At 40.9% G+C, this 21,245-nt stretch overlaps 1 protein-coding gene across 5 annotated transcripts in view; it reads left to right on the top strand.

The window, feature by feature from the left end:
* Positions 1–21,245, top strand: part of PIK3CB (phosphatidylinositol-4,5-bisphosphate 3-kinase catalytic subunit beta) — an 87,750-nt gene that overhangs the window by 35,045 nt on the left and 31,460 nt on the right. For all 5 annotated transcript variants that reach the window (XM_041486963.1, XM_041486960.1, XM_041486965.1 and 2 more), the window contains 4 exons: positions 2,848–2,962; positions 15,408–15,593; positions 16,609–16,834; positions 19,465–19,688. In XM_041486963.1, coding sequence (XP_041342897.1) covers positions 15,441–15,593; positions 16,609–16,834; positions 19,465–19,688 — 603 coding nt within the window. In that variant the 5' untranslated portion in view covers positions 2,848–2,962; positions 15,408–15,440. The remainder of the gene's footprint in view (positions 1–2,847; positions 2,963–15,407; positions 15,594–16,608; positions 16,835–19,464; positions 19,689–21,245) is intronic.

The raw sequence follows: 21,245 nt of genomic DNA, 5'->3' as shown, positions 1-21,245 counted from the left end.
TCTTGAACATTATGCCACAAAGGAATTTTAGGCAAAAGTTTCTTGTAGCTCTTCCCCCTTTCTTTCCTTGTGATGTAATTCTTTTTGGCAATACTTTTTTAAGTGTTTCTTTGTACATGGGGAGTGTAGGTGGAGAACTCGTTTTATGGTATTGTCACAGGCATTCTGATTGCCACCACACAGTTTTATGATTGCTGAATTGCCTCATAAGATTGTTTATGTTTTAGAAAAAAAAAGTTAGGATTTACATAAAATCAGTATCTGTGTAATGATTGCGTGATTAAAGGATTTGTGAAAATTATTATTTTGCCAAATGCAATTTCTCATGCAGAAGTTGCAAGTTGGAACAGAAAAGGATTTCTGTTAGGTCCCTGGTGGGTGCTGTCAGAAGAAGTCATATGGGTGTGGGCCCAAGGTGGTTTTTTGGTGTGCTTTTGGCTGAGGTCACACCTGATGGACCCAGAAGAGAGGCTGTCTGTGATGTCCAGCTGCCAGTTCTGTTTTTCCATGTTTGTCAGAGAGGTGCAGTGGGGAAGAGAGATGTCCTCAGAGAGTCCAGTTTGTGAGGCAGTTCCTTCAAGTCCTTCCGTCTTTATGCAGTTCCCAAAGATGGTGCTGGCATGTTTGCCCCGTAGTTGGAGTCCTCAGCAGCTGTTCAGTCTCTAAAAGGCCAGCAGCGTTTGTACCCTGTCTGCTGGGTGTAACCAGCCTTTGGAAAATTCTCCACTCGTGGTGTGAAGGTGGAACGTGTCCTGGCTGCCCGTGTGTGATCTGCAGCCCAGCGATACCACCTCTTTTAACCCCTGCTCTCCCACTCTGAGAAACGGGAAGGGTTGGTTGGTGAGAAAAACAAGGCTGCACACCCTCCTTCTCTAATGAAGGGTTTGTTTCTCATGCTTGGATGTAGCAATGGATGCTTTGTTTGTGTACTTTAGAAATGGTTTAGGTCTCGAGGGCTGGCTGATCCCCCAGTTGGTTGTAGAGGACCAGCCTGTTGTCAGTGTGATGTCTGAGCTGCAGAGAGCCAGAGTGCTGTGAGAAAAGAAGGGAAACAGGACAGGAAGCTGTGGGGAACCGAGGCTGGGGTGAACACAGGAGCTGTGACAGGAGCTATTCACAATGCAGCGGTTTGTTTAAGCTGTACCATTTATAGACCCTGGGTAGTTTTGGGCACCCACCATCTGATTGGTCATCATGTGTCTAGTTAGCCATTGACCTCTAGAAGTTTGGAATATCCAACTTTTAGTCAAGGAGTGTCCTGCTCCTGCCACGGGGTATGGTTCAGTCACACACTGTGCCCCTTGTTTGAGGGGCCACAGGTCATGCAGGATTTCTTCCTTGGGTGGAAGTTCTGTTGCCCTGCCTGTTAGCTATAGCAGGGTGCATTTCACACCCCCTCCTAAGAGCCTGCCTGCTGGCCAGTAGCCTTTGGTTAGGATTTTTCTGATTTCACCAGCACAAATATTGACGTGGCTGTGAAACATGAATTCCAGGCTGGTAGTTCAGCCTTGGTTCTGTGAAATTCACACTGTTGCTTTGTCCTTGCAATTTCCAAATCACATAATACTGTCTTCATTTTTTCTGCAGTCTTTTTTTCTTTTTCTTGTGTGTGTTCCCTGCTGTAGGCTCCTAGACATTAATTATGAGAAGTTTTTGGACTAGCTCGTACCTCTGTAAATAAATCAAATAACTCAATGTGTGTTGATTGGCTTCTTGCATTCCAGGTGAAAACCCATTTTGGAACAACACCTTTTGTGCACCAAAAGATTGTGCATGGAGCAGTAACGTAATTTTTTTTACACCTAAGTACGTGGAGCAGTAAGTATTTATCCCTCAAAGCCACTGAAGAGTCTGAGTTGCTTCAGAGGGCTCTACATGCCAATTCCCAGAACAATTCTGCTCTGTGTGGGACGAGGCAGTGGCAGCCCTCCCTCCCTCCTGGTCACTGTACTGTTCTCGCTAGCTCAGTGGGACCTGCCTGGTGTGGTTTAGAAAAAGAATTGTTTATGGGAAGTGCAGGGTAGTTACATGTCTTGTGCTTGTGGCTTGGCCTACAAACCTGGAGATAGCATCAGTGCAAGCTGACAGCACTGCTTGGTGCTCGGGGGGATTGAAGTAGTTTTGTTCACTTCTCTTTACTGAGAGCTCGGTTTGTAGGGTACAGCTGAGGAGGATGATGCCTTGGCTCGGTGGAGATGTTTTGCCCTGTGCATCTGCAGGGAGTTGGTTGGTCAGAGACCTTCTGAACTTTTCACACATTGAACTGTGAATAGGAATATGGGATCACTTGTGTCATCAACTTAGCTTCTCCATAGTAGGACTACAGATGACATTACACTCTTTAAAAAACCCAAAACCCCCAAAATGCCCCCAAATAAACAAAAAACCTCCACCAAAATCACCTTACAGCCCAGAGGAAAAAGATAAAATGTGCTTAAGATAATGAAGGCCACTCTGTCTCCCTTTTTTTGGCTTTAACTGCAGTGGACATCTGCTGGTCTGGTTCAAATTGAGTGTACAAAAATTTGAAAATATTTACAGCAGCTAAGTATGCTTTTGACTAATTCATGATCATAAGACTTATTAGAATAAATTGCATATTCAAGTTATTGCTTCCTTTTTTTCCTTTCTGGTAGCAGGATGTTCGTGGATTTGACTTTCATTTAATTGTTAGATTAATCACATTGTGCAATGTGAATGTGGTGCTGTAGTATTTGAAGGCAGTAAAAAATAGTATGATTATTTAGGTATATCTGCACAGAAAGTTGGTGCAGCTTTTAAACCTAATACAAATTGCTGATTTTCTCATTTGGTCAATTACATTATATTGTGTTTTGCTTTTTTTAGATTACATTGAGGTCATCTTGTGGAATCTTCTGAAAAAACAAGAGTAATAGGAAGAAATGTTCAATAAAAGTATCCTCGCTACACAGTCAAACTGAAACAGGGAAGGTTCACTGGAGTAAGTATTACAGGGCTGGGATTTTCTGGGGTTGTTTTCTATTGTCTTTTGCTTGTATAGTCAGCATGGCTATTAGGCTTTTATTGCATTTAACTTTGTTATAGTTATATTAAAAATATAAAAGGGTGATTCTGTACTCATTTCAGTTGATCATCTGGTAATGGACTCATGGATTCTCACTGAACCATCTTCCCTCTTGGAAGTGGTTGTATCTGGTGAAATTGGGATGGGTTTCAGGTTTTTCTCTTGGCTGCTGTGTATGCTGCCTGTGGTTTTGAGCAGGGGGTTGTCTGCTATAGATGTGATTACATATAAGCTCCTATTTGCTCGAAAAAGTTAAAGCACTGCTTGTATTTTCCAGGGAATTTGAAAATACACTTGCTTTTTTTGGTCTGTAACTCTCCAGTCATGGCTCTTATGACTGATTTTAATAATTTTGTTCCCACTATTATTTGTCCTGTATTGTAGTTCCATCATTCATCAAACTTGCTTAGGTTTTCAGGTTATGAATATCAGAGACATCTTTCCTTCACTGTAGTTCAATTCCAGCTTTTGTGAATTCTGTCTAGCTGGCACATATGTGTCTCATTTCTGATAAAAGAAGCTTCCCTACCTAATGTAGGGACTGTGGATTGCACTTTTTGCTACAAGATAAATAAATATTTATATCCTGATATAGAGTAATTCTTAATTTCTGTATACTTCATGTGCTTCAGATGAGAAATGTAATAATTTTTCTGCCACTTTGCATCGGATTGTCAGATGCTTAAACATATTCTCTTTAGAAACTGGGAAAAAGCTGTCTGTGTCTGATGCATTTTACTCATGCCGTGTGGTTGTGTGAATGTAATTCTGCAGGAGTCACTGGAAATAGTCCTGAATGCCTGGTTGGGAATGAAAAAATCTGGCCATTAGAACTGAGAAGGGTGAGAAGTTGTTTTACTTTACAAGAAGTATATTTCAGCATATTGCTTTATTACCAAGAGGAAATTACTCCTCTTAGCTTCTTCTTTGAACACGGATGTGTAGAGGATGTCATAATTTGGGTAGAAAAATGTCTGTGGAACCTAATCAGACAAGAAAAGCTTTCCATACTTGATGTTTTTAACAAAGTGTTTTTAACTGGCAGAATAACGTGTTTGGATTGATTGATTTCCTGCCTTAAAGAAAAAAGTTCTGTAAATTTTTCAATTCAGTGTGGATTTAAAGAAGTTAATGTGCGTTAGTTCCCTTTCTCTAAGTACTTGAAAGAAATGCTACAATTTTTAGTCAGCACATTTAAATTTTCATCAGTTCCTGATCTAGGCCAAATGTCAGGTGACTGGTAAATACTCATGTGCAACATTCTTGTGGCACCTGATTCTGAATTCTGACCCCTGAAGTTTTCAGGAGTTGTGTTAGGTGGAATTATTTGTCTTTTACTGCCTTATTAGATTACACAGTGGAAATATAGACACCTGCTCACAAGGTCCCAGTACAAACCAACAAACAAACCTATTTGCTGCCTGCACACTGAGTTTGACAAGTTAATTCTTGACTCTGGTAATGAAGTTACTAAAACACATAAAGTTGTAACAGAGCTCCCCCAAACAAATAAAATGAAGAATGTCCACTGGTGACAGCTTTAGTCATTTTGAATCATTGTTTTTAGGCTTATGGTAGACACAAAACTTGCTCAGGTGTTCAGTAGTCAGTAAACTTGTGTTTCTTCCCTCCTCCTCTCTTTTTAAGAGACTCGGAGAATTCCATTGTTACAAGTCAAAATTAATTCAGATTTTCCTTTTTGGAGAAATGTTTTGCAACCCGTTTGTTTGTTTGCTTGTTTTTAGTTGGAGTTTGTGTGCTTATGTGTGTTTGGATCATCACAAGGTGTTTTGCAATTGGAGTTTTAGCATTAAAATAAAGTCCTCTTAGCATTAAAATAAAGTCCGAGCAGCATTTCTATTCACAGTTAAAAAGCCAGATGGAGTTCTTGTGAAGTCTTGGAAGCAGATGCTGACTCTCACAGCTGGGGAAAAGTAACCCAGGAGCAGTCAGGCTCCAAGGCTTGCTGCATTTCTGGGACACTGTGGAGCCTCCATCCATGGAGACTTGCAAAATTATGTCTGCAGACTCCTAAGCAACTTGCTTTAACTTCCACTGTTGGAGCTGAGCTTGGAATCAGCTGACTCCCAGAGGTACCTTTCAGGCTAAATAGTCTGTAATTCCTACATAATCTTAAATATTTTTTGGTCCTTGTGATGAATGGCCAGGGCTACTTTTGGCTTTATTACCTTTATCTTCATGACAAAAGGGGTTTTTAGGATTGTGTTTTTCTACCAAATGACATCCTATTTCAACTTGTCTTTATAAATAAGTTTCATGAAAAAAATGTATAAAATATAGCAAAATATTTGCATTAGAGTTGAGTTGTTGGATTTCCTTCAGTGTTTGCTCAGTCCTTGACAAGTCCTGTCCATGTAACAAATGGCTTCTGAATCTGTGATGGGGGTGTTGAAACTGGTGTTGGAAGAAAAATAACTGCAAAAATCCAGATTAGGTAAGAAACAGACCCCATCAGGAAGAATGCCTGGCCAGATGAAGCATGTAAAATCTATATTTTTTTCTATTAAAGGGCATCTTTTTACTTTGTAGGATCCATGGCATCTCTCTATGAGACTTAAGCACAAACTGCTTGTGTGTCTTGGGCTGTGTGCCCTCCTCGTAGGTGAAAATTTCACTCCTCCTTGATACCCAACTGGTTTTAATTATTTCACTGGTTCACCTCTCTCTGTAGTTATATGCAATCTGTCTGCTGAATAATCCCCTTTCCTAGAGGTTTTCATCAAAATACCAGAACTAACTAAAAGGTGAATATTTTAGTCCCTTTGTGAACAGGCATCCACTTAGAGGAGAATCTCAGTTTCTGTTTTCAACTTTTTTTATAGTAGAATGTTATCTAGATGTAACATCTTAATAGTCAGTTGCTGGTGAGATTTGATGGTCTACGTTCATCTGTACAATTCCAAATGAAAGGAAATACTAACTATTTATATATTTAAATGTCTTATAAGTGGAATGTTTCCTTTGTGTTTTAAGTGGAATAAAAAATTTTGAGTGGTAGAACAGGCAAGGAAATCCCAGAGAGCAGAACTAATCCTGGTTGATTATTTCCTAGTTTTGTTGTCAGACTGTTAAGAAGTCAGGTGCAATTCTTGTTGAGCAATGGGAGGACAAGGCCTCTACAGTTTACTAAACAATAACGTTTTATTTACAGTTTACTTAGCACAATAAAGTAATAAAAGCTCAGATTATTAATGCATCTTTTCAGATTCATGACAGACACTGCATAGTAGTTCTAATAATAGCTTGGGCTGTCAGAAGGCCAGGCCCTTAGGCTGTGGTTTTGCCTGAAATTCTTGAAATGATTTTAAGAGCTGTCAAGTGGCCAGGCAGCCCTGAGGCTGTGAGGAGCTGCCACTGTGCCACTCCCCTTGCATCCTCACTGTGCTGGCACGAGCACTGGTGCAGCTTTACAGAAACACCTGACTTGCCTGCGTTCAAATGACATCTTCATTCGGGTTCAGTTCCTCCTCCTTTCCCATTCAGTCTGACTGTCCAGTCCTCCTCCGTCCCTTGTGCCCCCTCCATTCACCTGTTTTTTTAAGCTTGGTTTTGTTTGTTTGTTTAAAATATCCAAATGAGTGTGCCATCATTTCACTGTTCAGTCTGTTCTTGGAACTCAGCATACCCTAACATTTCATGCTGGCCTCCTGATGCCGTTTGGGGGTTTTTTGCCTTTTTTTTTTTACATTATTTTTTTACATGATGTTTCCATAACTGCCTCTGATGGCCTTCAAATAAGATCTGCTCTTATGTTACCTCCTTACTAAAATTATCTTAAGTTTCATTTCCAGGCTGGGAAAAAGGCAACACTCCCTCTAGTTCATGAAGTATCTGCAGTGCTGTGCAGGGTCACCAGTTCTAATCTGTTCCCAAATTTTCAGTCTTACCTTTCTGCACAGGATCAGGATATACAAATGCATTGTCCCTCGTGTCAGGGCCCATTCTGCCTGCTGCTATTGAAAATTTTCCAAAATATCTAAGAGAACTGTTTAGAAATGCTTCTAAAGGTGATTCTACCAGATGTTTTCTCACAGCCCAGTTCATATAGAATATTGAATAACTGGCCTGGGTTTTTTTCCTTTGAGCTTTTCTCCTTTTTCTCTCCCTGACTCTCTTGGTGAAGGTGTCAAACGAACTGTTACTCATGTGACAGTGCTTTTCTGATCTGCTGTTTTCTTTCATTCCTTTATACTCCTTCCTTCTCAACCGTGCAGAACTGCATTCCAGCCAGCTGAAAGGGAATGTTCTCCCACAGTGTCCCCAGCTTCAGTGTGATCCAGTGACTGGATGCTTCTAAAGACAATTTCACACAGCAATACAGAAATGTGAAAGGAGTTTTTCCTCTCCCTGCAACTCACTCTACTTGCACAATTCAAGAGGATGGCCCGAAACTGTTTCTGTTTTAAAGTGTCTGTGCAGTGATTTCAAGGTAGAGCAGAGGATGGCTGTGAATTGGCTGTGACAAGCTGGTGTGACCTGTTTGGTGTTCCAGAATTTCATGCTGCCTGTGCATTGACAGAAGTCTGTCTGAAGCTGGGGCTTAAGTTGTATTCCCTTGTTCAGTTCATCATGGGTGTTCTTCAGAGGGAGCAGCAGATGTGTGTGCTTGCCTGAGCGTAAAGTAACAGGAAGGAAGATTTTCCTTCTTGTTCAAGCCAAGCCCATAAGCTCTTCTGAGTCTGCAATACCATTTTAGTAGTGTTGTTATCTATGTGTAGACTTGTTTTCCAGGAAAAAAAATTCTGAAGACAGTCTCATTCTCAGCTATATACTTTCATTGAATTGTGGAATAACTTTCGTAAAAAGGGATGACTAGAGGTAATCTAATCTAACCATCTGTTCAAATGAAGTTACTTAAATTAAATTTTAATTTGTTACCAGTTAACATGTCTGCATTTTTTTTAATATCTCTGAGTCCTGTGTAAATTTAGGTGCTCAGCATTTCTTGAAAACTGGGCCACTTTTATTTAGAGGCATTAATATATGAGTAGAAACTGCATTCATTGTGGGTTTAAAATCCTGAGTTCAGTTTTTAAAACTTGGTGCATAATGCTATGGGTACACCAGAGGAATAAAGCTCCAGGAGATGAACAGGCAAAATAATCAGGATCTGGGATAAAAAAAAAAACAAATGAAATTATCTTTGTTTGTGGAAAATTAGCTGTATTTTATGAGGAAAAGGAGACAATCTAGACTTGATGGCTGAGACCACTCTTGGTACCAGTGTTAGCGCTGTGAGGGAAGGAGGCCTTTGAAAATGGCCTTTCATGTTTTCTGTACATAGATATTTTTAGAAAACTAAATGGTGATATTTTTATTCTGATATTTGGAGAAACCCTGACTAAATGGACATTTAATTTTCCATTCCATAGGGCCAACTCATGTGGCAGTTGAACTAAACTGCTGGGAAATATTTATAGTACCACATGATCTTTAAAAATAACTTTCCAGTCTACTTTGTAGATGTCTTGAATTCTTAAAATCTTTGCTGTTGTAGGTAGATACCCGTGACATTTGTGGAGTGGAAAGATCTCTGCTTTGCTGATTTAGGCATTTGTATTTATCATCAAGTTGATAGTATTTTATTTTTAGATTTGGAAGCAGTTTGGATGGAGATTCATCTGCGCAGCTGTAGAAGGCCAGAACCTTAAGTGGGTTTGCTCTTTAGGTCTAAATGAGAATTCCCGTGTCAGGGTCTGCAGGGTTTCCGTGGTCTGCAGTGGTACACAGACCACACCGGAGTTACCAGTGTTCTGGTTTTAAAAGGGTCATTGTTGGTCCTGCGGGACCAGGGCGGGCTGAGCAGCAAACACAGTTCTCAGTAGCTCGCTCGCTGTTGGAATAGTGGTGCTTGCTCCTGTCACATTAAACCTTTAAACAAATCTCTACAGCTCCCTGAAAGGAGGTTGTACTCAGGTGGGGTCGGTCTCTTTCTGCAGGTGACAACTGGCAGAACCAGAGGACACAGCCTTAAGCTGTGCCAAGGGAAATATAGGTTGGATGTTAGGGAAAAGTTTTGTACAGAAAGAGTGATAAAGTGAAAAGTTTTCTACTGAAAAGTGATAAAGTTGTGGATGGTCTGCCCGGGGAGGTGGTGGAGTCACCATCCCTGGATGCGTTTAAAACAGTCTGGATGTGGCACTGGGTGCCAGGGTTGAGTTGAGGGGTTGGGGCTGGGCTGGATTTGATGATCTTGAAGGTCTCATCCAGCCTGGTGGTTCTGTGGCTCCCGTTACCCCCAGTGTCACGCTGTGCCTGTTCTGTGGGGTGAGGGCCTGTTCTCACCGCGCCCTGCTCCATTCACAGCCTGCCGCTCGCAGGGCGAGGCCGCGCCGGGCCCGTGGACAACGGGAGGCGTTTGATCCCGGCGCTTTCCATTGTGTGCCCGCGGCGGGATGGAAGGCGACGGAGGAAGGGGAGAGAGCTGCCCTCAGGGTGGGCTGGATGGGACAGGAGCGATGAGGGGAGGGAACAGAACTGATGAGATGAAATGGGAGCGATGCGGAGAGGGGACGGGAGCGATGAGGAAATGGAACTGAAGAGGGGATGGGACAGGAACAATGAGGGGAGGAACAGGGCTGATGAGAGGAGGGAACGGGACTGATGAGGGGAGGGAATGGCAGTGACGAGGGTAGTGGAACAGGAGCAGTGACATGGAACAGGAGCGATGAGATGAAACAGGACTGATGAAGGGAGGGAACAGGAATGATGAGGCCATGGAACAGGAGTGATGAGGGGAGAGGGTCGAGCGGTGCCCAAAGTGCCCTGTCAGCCTGTGGCTCTCGGACCCTGCCCTGGGCTGCAGAACAGCTCCCGGGAATTTGGACAGACTGAGGAACAGAAGAGGATGTAGTTCTACAGAGCTGTGAACTGGTCCTCATCTAATGCGTATATTTGTCTTTAGTGTCTTCAGAAGAAATCAGACTTTTTCAATTTGTTTGAAAAACATTTTTCTAAAGGCCTTCTAAGTTTCATAGGACATAAGTCTTCGTGCATATTCAGACTCCTTTTCCATTGTTCTGCTAGGTTCTTTTCCCTTGTTTCTTCTCAAATATTTAATTTATATCTTGCTCATCCTTTTATAGTACTAGATGTTTACATGGTTAGAAAAATGATTACAATGATTGTGTTGTGTAAGTGCTTAGTGTTTCTCTTACTTAGACTACGTGATGTGCTGCTGCCGTTTCCTAGAAAATGACTGTGGTCAGATTGTCATCTCGTCTGTTCTGAACAGTGAGATACTGTTCAAACACTGTTCTTGTGTGTCTGGATGGGGTGGCCCTTTTCACTGCTGCAAGACTTCTGGTTTTTTTTAGCCCCTTGACTGCCACATGACAGAGGAAGCAGTAGATAAAGAGCTGTATTGATCACAGTGATGATTGTCTTGGATGTGGTGCTCAACAGTTGTAACAACTTATTACATAAAGCAAAAATCTGGATAAACAGAGTGCCCTTAGTTTTCGCATATCCAAAACAAGTTAGCTTGATATTTGTCTTTTATGTAAATATTCATAAGTTTAGTGAAGAGTAAATCCAGCTTTATATTTAACTTGAAGAGCTGTAGATATTTATGTGCCCTTAAAATGCACCTGTGTTTCAAAGAGGTGGTGTAAAAGAAACTTACTTGTTATGGAAAGTTACTTTTCAATATATAAATGATCCTCCCCTCCAACTTTTTGCCATCTGTTTGGGAAGATAGCATACTGATTTCATTCTGAGAGAACTGACCACGTTCCAGGGGTGGGTGACATAATTTCAGATGGAAGATAGCTCTTCTAAAGACTGTTCCAGAGACTTGGTACTCCGGAGAATAAATGCTATGAGAGATAACAGGGCATCAGACTTTTCCTCTGACACTGCATTATATGTGTGTTTATAATTACCACCTTTTTTCAGCTACCTTTACTTGTGTTTGATTAGTATTCTTCTGGATTATAGTTCAAGATAAAACATTGAACATTGCATTGGTTTTTATGTTGGTGTTCTTTAAACAACAGAAAAACAGATCTCAGAGGATGAGTGATAGGGAATTTGTGGTGGGTTCAGAAGTAAAGGATTTAATGACACAGTGTGAGTTTTCATAATTGCTGCATTCTTCAAAAAGTTGGTTTTAGAAGAACTTATCTGACACAGATAAATGTTGAGTGTTGATGCCAATTAAAGTGGATTTGGTACTTTTTAATATCTAAATCTTTTGCTGATATGATAAATTATTTTCAAAGGAGAGTTCATTGCATTGTTATTCCATATCTCATTTTTTGCAGTGCTCCAGACTGGCTCTTGTGAGCATGTTCTTGGGCAGCTCTTAATTTCAGGATAACCTTACAAACTGCCCCCCATGCTTGTGGGGCAGCGGTCAGCACTGTTTGATATTTGTACCTCCTGGATTTAATTGCTGTACGTGTGCAAGTTAACTACCCAGCCCAGGTACAATTGATTTAGTTGCTGTACGTGTGCAAGTTAACTACCACACAGGTAAAATTGATTTCACCAGCTCTGGCTGCAGTGGTGGGAGGCCTTTGCAGCTGGGTGGTCCTGGGCTCTCAGCAATGTCCTGAAGGAGTCACCATGGATTTGAGTTTGGCACAAGATAGTCTTGTCTGCCTTCAGGAAAATGGGTGGGTGGTTAAGAAAGAGAGCACAGCCCCAGCGTGTAACCACAGCCTCTGAAATCCTACTGATCCTTTGGTCTAAAGAGTAAGTCTGAAACTCCTGGGCATGTTCTGAATGCCTGGGTTTTGTTAACTGCTACTGTGCAGTGTTCCAGTGGTTCTGCTGGAGGCCAGCACTTGCTGGAAGTGTTGCCTACATTTTTTTTCTTTTCCAAACTAGTTTTGTATCTGCTCTGTATAACCCGGACATATGATTTTAGTTCTGTTTTGGTTAGGGGGAAAACATGAGGGGGCTGCGATTCGCATAAAAATATCTGCAGCTTACTCTTGACTGTGTGTCCTTAAAGTATTTTAGAAATCAACGAAGAAGCAGCCCTGCTTCTGGTAGCTCTTTTTTTTCTTTGTTTTTTCCTTTTTTCCTTTCCAAGTGGTCTTGTTGATTAGACGATGGGATGTACTTTTGTTGGGAGCTGCGGAGAAAGCTGTAAGGTCTCCTGGCTTCTGGAATGAGGCTGTTAGCACCAGAGCAAATTCTTTTGTCTGCCTAGAGATGGCAAGTCCTTTAAAAACCACAAAAGCAACATTCAATTGAGAAATCCTGTTTTAGGGCTTATTCTTTGTGTACATTAAATAAATAAAACCAAGATGAGCGATAAATTTCCTTCTGCAGATGTTTTACTCATCTGTTTTCCACTTCTTTCCATTAGTATAAGCAGCTCTGGCAGAACTGCTGGTATATTAAAATGCAAATTCATTAGGAGGGAGAGTGTGTGGGCACACACACATATATGAATCTGAAATTTGCAGGTTAAAGCTTAGAGAAAATTTACACTTACATGGGAAGGTTTGAATGCTGTCTGTCAGTACTACCTGTATCTTAGAAAAGCATTTTGTATTGGGCTTTGCTCCTGTGAAATTTGAAGTCATTGATTAGACTTGAGGAGCCAAGGTTAAGTGCTGGTTTAATTACTTCCTTCTTTTGTAAGTGAGGTTGTTGTTACTGTGACAGTGGGCAGGAATAGCTATGAGGTTAACAGCCTGAAATAGCCTTTTTATTATTATTTGAATTGTTGTTTTTTTCCTTTAGCTGGAGGTTGTTTAAAATGTCTCTGGTGCTGTTACTCCCAATCCAGATGGCTTTTTGCCCTTGTTTCAGTTCCTAGATGTGATATTGAGAGTTAGTCACCAGTGCCACCACACATGTCCCAGCTGGGGCCGTGACTCATCCCCAGAGCTGCTGTGGGCTGGCAGTCTTGAGTTTCTCAGGATAAAACCTGGTTCTCTCTCTCTCCCCTGTGATGTCAGCTCTTGGGGCAGAAACGGGGTGCTGGCTGCAAAACACACTGACCTGCTTCCTTGAGGAAGGAAATGTTTAGTAAGTGCCTGAAGGCAAGAATAGCTTCTCAGCATGCTCAGATTAAGATGGCTTCTCTTCCCTTTTTAACTGAAAATGCAAATGGAATTTTAAAAGACTTTGGTGTCTGTGCTGGAAATCTGTAATTATAAACAAGTATCTTACAAGAACTTTATAACTCTGTGTTGTGGTGTTTGGGCTCCAGGATATGGAGCAGCATTTTTGAGTCTTGTTTCTTTGAAGATTTTAAACTCTTGTTGATGCACTAAAGTGGTTTCAACAATTGCAACTGTGAAAAACATCTGAAAGAGTATGAAAATAGAAGAGATACACTGAATTAAAGCAGGAATTAACTATATATGAAATAACTACATAAAATAGATTTCCTTGCTGCTGTACCTGTCCAAGTAACAATTTGTAATGGAAATACCTCTTTATTTTACCCTCATGACCACAGAAAATAACTGCAAATATGTGCATCCAAACACAAAAAATGTACAGTATTAGTATTTTTCACTGACTGCTAATTTTGGTTACAGCAGAATTGCAGCCAGCATTTTATAGGTACAATTAACTGGATGGAGTAAAACAAATAGTATCCCATTAAAATAGCAGCTTGTGGAAAATACACTGATTGGTAATGAGGAATTAGGCATTTTGTCTGGGTTTGTTTTTTGGGTAGATGCTGTGTTATTCCAATAACGTAGTCTGTGCAGGGTGTAATGATGGGGTAACATTTTATTTCTTTCCTGTAGACAGCTTAGAGCTCACACACCTTGCTAAACTTCACACATCCAATGATGAGTGGGTGGATTTGTAAACTGTGGTAATTCATATAAAATACCTTCATATCTGATTTGTTCTTTTTACCATACCACCACCTCCAGTTACTTCTGCTTTAATTCAATGTGCTCAATGCAGTGGATTTTTTTGGATGAAAATGTGGACATAATGGTGGTAAAACTCTTGTTTGATAGTGATGATGGTAGAAGCTCCCTGATTATTGCTTCTGTTGAGAAAAAATGTTTTTCCTTATGTACTTATGCTTTCTGAAATATAAAGGTGTTTTATTTGGCATTATTGAAAACTCTGCTATATTTTTATCTAGTACAAACAAAATATGAAGTGGTCCATGCATAAGTGTGGTTACAAGATGTATTGGCATCTTGTGCTGGTCCTCACAGCTTTGCTAAGGCGGCTGGAAGGGTGTTGGAATGATCTGGGTTATGTTTTTCAGTGTATTTACGTGGCAGTTAGAGGTGGGATGGAGTGTGTTGTCTAATACCTGAGGCAGCTTTGAACTGACAAGTTGATTTTTGTGCTGCTGGCATCATCTATTATCCATTGTGGGGAAGGGAAGGACTAATTGAAATATTGGAAAGCTGTGAGTGGAGCTGAACATTCTGACATTTTCTGTTACAAAGGCTGATCTCCCACATCTTGTGCTGTCCAACAAGAATTCAAAAGATGCAGGGGTAACTTGTCTATTAAAGTGCTTTATTGTAGTGTTTTCCAATGTCCCCCATCCCTTTGGCAGCTGAGGAGCATAGTCTGGATGAGGAGGGAGGTAAATGATTCAGCATGGCAGAAGGGAAAACTCAGCTTTAGAGAGTGGTAATCAAAACAGGAGACTTGGAAGGCCAGAAAACCTGGTGGTAGCATTCAGAGTAAATAGAAATGTGCTGAAATACAGAGGACAGGCAGCAGGAAGGCAGAGGAGTGAGCTGGAGGAGATCACGGGCAGGGTTTCCTCCTACCCTGCAGGGATGCAGCTCCCGCCGTGGGTGGAGTTCAGTGATCGTTCTCTAAGGGTGAAAACAAATTGAGATAAGTGTCTTCAGAGGAAAATGGCACTTTCTAGTAGAGTCAAAGAAATTTTTCCTACTATGAATACAGACTTTCAAGTTGAATGTCACTGGCCACATTCATGGACAACTAAGAGGAAATTTGCAAAAAAAACCCCAAAAAACAAAAAAAGAAACATCATGAGCTTTCATATGAAATATTGCCATTTTTCATCCATGAAGTTTATTTTGGTTGTGTTTTACACAGGTAAAGTTTTAGAGAGAACTTGAAATGAATTTCTAACTTTGTTTCAGCTAACCTCTAATTAGTTTTTTCTTTTACTACTTAGTTTTAATGATATAAACATCTCAACAATATTGCTTTGCTAGGCAAATACTTTTATTATATTAAATAACATTAATGAGTAAAACTATGCTTATCTGTTTGCAATACTGGTATTTGAGACCTCAGAGTTGTAAGCTGAGCTGTACAAAGCAGGCTTATGTAAACCTTCCAAAGACTTTAAAATGTGTGTCTAATTATAGAAGGTTAAGTATACTGAATTTTAGGGGTTTTTTTTTCCCCTAAGGCCATGTGGTTATGATATTATTGAGATTCCATAATGCCTCCTGCCGTGACAGACAGCCTTGACATCTGGGCAGTGGATTCACAGATTGGTGCTGATGGCTCAATATCTGTGGACTTCCTGTTGCCCACTGGAATCTACATCAACCTGGATGTCCCTCGAGATGCCACCATATCCCAGATTAAACAGGTAACACCAAATGGGCAGTTAACTGAGGTTTGGAATGAGGGCTGGTTCTGATTTTGACCTGCCCTCTGGCAAATCCAGTCATGAATTCTAGCAGGCATAGAAATGAGGTACTGAAGGCACGTGCCCAGCAAACTGTCTGATAAAAAAGTGTCTTGAGGGGGTTAGCACTGGGTTTGGGCAGATGGCAAGGTTTGGAAAGTGGCTTCTTGCTGGTAGTTACAGTTCAGTAGAGGTTATTCTAATAGCTCTATATTAATACTGTACTGCTACTCTGAACCTTTTTCTAACACATTGGCAATCCATTGTTTGCTGATCTAACATTTCCCTGATTAGATTTTTAGTGCAGAAGTCACATATTGATCTCCTGCTTCTGTTGACTGTCACCAAAGATAATTACTTTAAAAACTGCATCTGCCTCTTACAGGTTTTGTACAGATTGGAGCATCACATAAAATGTGAGGGAATATCCAAGGGAAGGGGAGAATGTAAGGAAATGACCACAGATACTAAAAACAATCTACTGACCTTTGATCAGATAATGGCCATTGAGGACATTGGGAAAAGTTACTGAGGAATTAGACAGTGAAAGAATTACAGCACAGACTAACCTACTCTTAATATATCAAAGTGATAAAGAATTTACAAACAAATGTGTAAGTAACAGCAATAAGGAATTTGAACTAAACTGTCCAGTTTCCTTGCTGCTTGTGGCACCTGGAATCTTTGACATGCCATAAATAGATACTGTTGATATTTAGCTGTTTTCCAAAGAAAAGGAATGTTGATGCTAACTACAGAGGTCTGTCCTGGAAATCACTCAAGACAGAGACTACAAGTGAGACAAAGTAAACATACAATGATTTATAATGATGAAATTACCCAAGTTAGCAAACATGTTTCTTTGCTAATTTTTGGGAACATAAATAGAAATGAATGTTAACTTCAGTGCCTTAAGATATGTCCCTATTTTCTGGTTTTAGGTTTTTTTTCATTTATTTCTTTGTTTTCATTGCAGCTGTTATGGAAGCAGGCACATTCCTACCCACTCTTTCATCTCCTCATGGAGATTGACTCTTACATGTTCTCATGTGTGAATCAGACTGCTGTACATGAAGAATTAGAGGATGAAACACGGAGACTTTGTGATGTTAGACCCTTTCTTCCTGTCCTTAAACTAGTGACAAGGAACTGTGATCCAGGAGAAAAGTTGGATTCCAAAATAGGTGTCCTTATAGGCAAAGGTAATTCCATTTCATTTTTTTTTAAAAATGAGGTTATACTTTGTTGTGTATGGGGGTCTTAATTGGGCAGGTAGGAGTGGATTAAAAAAAACCAAACTCTTAAAAATTCAGTATTTCCCTTTGTCAAACAAATACTGATATAGTTGGAAAGAATTTAAATAGTCAAGATGAAACACATGCAAGTTATTTAAAGCTACTTTCTGTATGGCATTTCAGCATTGTATGGCTACATCAATCAGGAACAAATTTTATTTTGTGTATAAGGAGAAAAATATGTATTACTATTATTATTATTACTAAGTGAGTAACAGCATAATTCTTGAGAATTGTTATCATAAATAACCTGCCAGCAAACTGGGTACTCAGAAGCAACTAGAAATTATTCTGATTTTATTCTGCGTAGTGTCTGAGTTGGTTAACAATGATTCTTGGTTTTGTTCTCAATTGTGACACTGATTTTCATCAAACAATGAAAAGCTATTTTTAAAGGTTTCACAGTAACTTATTCTTGATGTTATTTCAGAATTTTCAGCTTTTAAATCTACTCTGCTTGGTTATACAATCAAGATTGACAGGGTCATATGAGGTCATACCTCTTGTTTTAAAACAATGAGCCATTGTTAGGTCTCTTATAAAGACTGCAGGTTTTGTTTAGATTTCAGCAGTACACTGTCTGCCTATTTGTTAGAGCTGACAATGGGAACAGTTGGTCAGTTTAACCATTCAGACAGATCCTGACAGATTCCGAGAGATTCACATTCTGTGATTGAATATTTGGCTTATCAGAGCTGTGTGAGACCCTGCCTTAAGCAGCCTCTATTCTGTACCTTAGCAGGGAAAAAAACGTGTTCCTGTCTGAGCTTCTAAACTTAGTGCTTTGTTCTCAGAAGGTGCTGGGTGCTTTGTGTGCTTTGGACAATGCCCTTCAAAGTTCACGAGTAAAGATAAAGACACTTGCAGGCCCTACACGTCCTGAAGTACCAAAAAGTCACAGGTTTCCATTGTATCATAGGAACCTGGGATGATTTGGGTTGAAAGGGACCTTTTAAAGGTCATCTCGTTCAACCACCCTGCTGTGGGCAGGGACACGTTCAACTGGACCAGTTTGCTCAGAGCCTGTCCAATCTGACCTTGACTGTGTCCAGGATGGGGCATCCACCACCCCTCTGGGCAACTGGTGCCACTTCCTCACCACACTCCTTGTAAAAAATGTCTTCTTTACATATACTCTAAATCTACCCTCTTTTAATTTAAGAACTCCCCAGAGCTTGCTTTTCTCCAGGCTCTCAGCCTGTCTCCATTGCAGGGGTGCTCCAGCCCTCTGAGCCTCTTTGTGGCCTCCTCTGGGGTCACTCCAGAAGATCCCTGTCCCCTGGTGCTGGGGGCCCAGAGCTGGGTGCAGCACTGCAGATGGGGTCTCACCAGAGCAGAGGAGAGGGACAGAACCCCCTCCTCTGTCCACCTGCCCTCAGGACACGTTTGGCTTTCTGGGGTGCTCATGGCCAGGTCATGTCCAGCTCATCCACCAGCACTCCCAAATCCTTCTGGGTAGGGCTGTGCCCCATCTGCTCATCCCCCAGCCCATGTTGATCCTGGGGGTTGCTGTGACCCAGGTGCTGGACCTTGCATTTGGTCTTGCTGAACGTCAGTGGGATTCCCATGTGCCCACTTCTCAGGCTTGTCCAGGTTGCTGTGGCTGGCATCCCCTTCTTTGGGTGTGTCACCACACCCCTCAGCTTGGTGTCATCTGCAGCTCTGCTGAGGGTGCCCTCAGTCCCTGTGTCTGTGTCATTAATGAAGCTAGTTACTAACACTGGTGACAGTACACCCTGAGGGACATTGCTTGTCACTCATGTCCATTGGGACTCTGAGCTGTTGACTGTGACCCTCTGGACGTGCCCAATTTCACACCCGCTGGACAGTCCCCCATCAAATACATCTCTTTCCAGTTTAGAGACAAGGACATTACGGGGCCCAAGGCCTTGCAGAAGTCCACATAGATGGCATCAACAGCCTTCCCCTGTCCTCTGATGTCACTGAATCACAGAAGGTCACCGAGTCGGTCAGGCAGGACTTGCCCTGTGCATTTCTTCTTTACACGTTTTTGAAAGGGAGCTTTACTGGTCTTGGATTGGTAAACATTTCAGTCATGTCATTTTAACTTGAGTAGAGGATTTTCTTTTTTGACTTTTAAACAAAATTTAGAAGGATGATGTCATCTTTCTGACAATTAAAAAAACCCTATAGCTTGAAAGCTCTGTGGTCTTTATGATGCATTTACTGTGCTTTTTTAAATTTGCTCTTGTGAGGAGAGACTTAAAGCTTTCCAAACTACCTTGAATTCAGGGTAAGGTTGGATTTTCCACTTCCTAGTACCTAGGAGATACATTGGTATTAATTGTTTAAAATAAGCTCTCATTCCAGGTTGCATGGGAGTTGTGCAAGTAACTTTGGAAGAACACTGGTGTACAGGACAATGTAGAACCCAGCTCAGCTTTGAGCATCCATTTTGGATGGGATGTCTGAAGGAAACCACCTGTGTCACCTTAACTTAAAGATAATAACAGTTTAAATGGGATGGGCAGTATTTGTACAGCTGTGTATCCTTTTGCTTCCTTGAATTCTTTCAGGTCTCCATGAGTTTGATGCCTTACAAGATCCTGAAGTGAATGACTTCCGAGCTAAAATGAGGAGAATCAGTGAGGAAAAGATTCAGTCACTTGTGGGTCTCTCCTGGATGGACTGGTTGAAGCACACTTACCCACCAGAGCAGGAGCCTGTTATCCCAGAGAGCTTCCAAGATAAGCTCTACAGTGGAAACCTTGTAGTGGCTGTTCATTTTGATAACTGCCAGGTAGGAATGGTTGTTCATGTTTCATGAGCTGTTCTTGATCCAGGTCTGAATTGGCATGGATTGCTCAAGGATAGAAATGAAATAGAATACTTACATTATGGTGTTTGCAAAGTCTTTCAGCGGGATCCTTGACTCTTGAAAAAAAGTGAGGATGTAAGCCCATGGTAGAGAATTGAACTTTTAAAGTCTAATTACAGTTCAACTTCAGAAGGGAAAATGTACACCTTGTATCTTCTGTATTACTTCAGGTTTGTTTAAATGTAAAACACAGTTCAAAGTTGTCAGGACTTGTTTTGCCAACTGTTCCTGTGTTGCTTCACTTACATTCAGTTTTAAGCTCAGTTCATCAGAGATTGCTGGTAATTGGTAGGCACCATATTCAATATACTTGTCTCTGTGTGTGACTCACTGAACATCTTTGGGGTTGATCTGCTAATTAGATTAAGAAATATTTTTTTTTAAAAAAAAAGAAGAATCAGTATTCCCTTTACTAGAAATGCACATAGAAAACCAAAACACTGAGACTTAGAATTAGCTTTTCATTGAGGCTAGCAAAACCACAGTTTATTTTTAAAATTAAACCCTATTTGGTTTCTACTGGGAATACCTGAAATGTTTTAGCATGAGTTTTTATGATGTTGAAGTTTCTCTGCCTCTGCTTGAGTCCAGAATTCCCATTACCTTTTTTTTTGCACTCTGTTCTTTTGGGTAACCATGAATGATCAGCATTGGAAACCTTAAAAATCCTAAAAGTGTGTAAATGCATCAGGCTAGATTTGATGTCCATTTGGACCTAGGTGCAAGAGGCTGATTTTTTAATGATTCAGATTATTTTAGTTACAAAGCTGAATTTTTTCTAGCACTATCCTTTTAAACTTTAAAGGTGTAAAGTCTGGAGACACTAAATGTAGAGGTGAAAGCTAAATTTGGTCACCAGTAACCCCTTGTGTTGGATGCATAGGTGTTTTATGACAAAACCTTTTCCAGTCCTCTTCAGCTTAACAGAGAATTTGCGTTGTCCAGGAGTGAGATTATCTTCAGCCCTTTTTAAATAATGCATCTATATGCCTATGCTGACAGGACAAAAGCAGTGCAAAAGTTCTTGCTGGTGCAGAATGTATTTGCCTGCCACTATAATAGCTTAGGCTGCTGACATTTCAAATGTTTCAAATGCTTCTGGTGCCAGCTCTGACCTTCAGAGCTATTAACCGTTCAAATCTGAGCTGCTTTTTAGAGCAGTAAATTCTGTTCCAGACTTTACTACTTTCACTGAGCCCTGGAGTCATCCCAGGAGAGTTAAAGAGGAAGGTGTGGGGACTGTTCTGTCAATTCTTGCAGCTGCAAGATTGAGAGAAGGAAATATTAAAGTAGTTTTTGTCTGGAAGGTGTGGGTGAGCTGTAAGGGCTCTGTGGTTGTCTCTGGAGCAGGAGAGACTGCTCCCCATCTCCGTGACATGTCTGTTAAGATCATCTGGGGAGCAAGGCAGCTGTCAGAGAGCACCACTCCTGTGAAGAAAATGTGTTATTCCTAACTAGCAGTTATGGCAGGAGGAGAAG

Source organism: Pyrgilauda ruficollis, unplaced genomic scaffold (genome assembly GCF_017590135.1).
Source record: "Pyrgilauda ruficollis isolate IOZ18807 unplaced genomic scaffold, ASM1759013v1 scaffold79, whole genome shotgun sequence".
NCBI lineage: Eukaryota > Metazoa > Chordata > Aves > Passeriformes > Passeridae > Pyrgilauda > Pyrgilauda ruficollis.
This window is presented reverse-complemented; position numbering and strand designations above follow the sequence as displayed.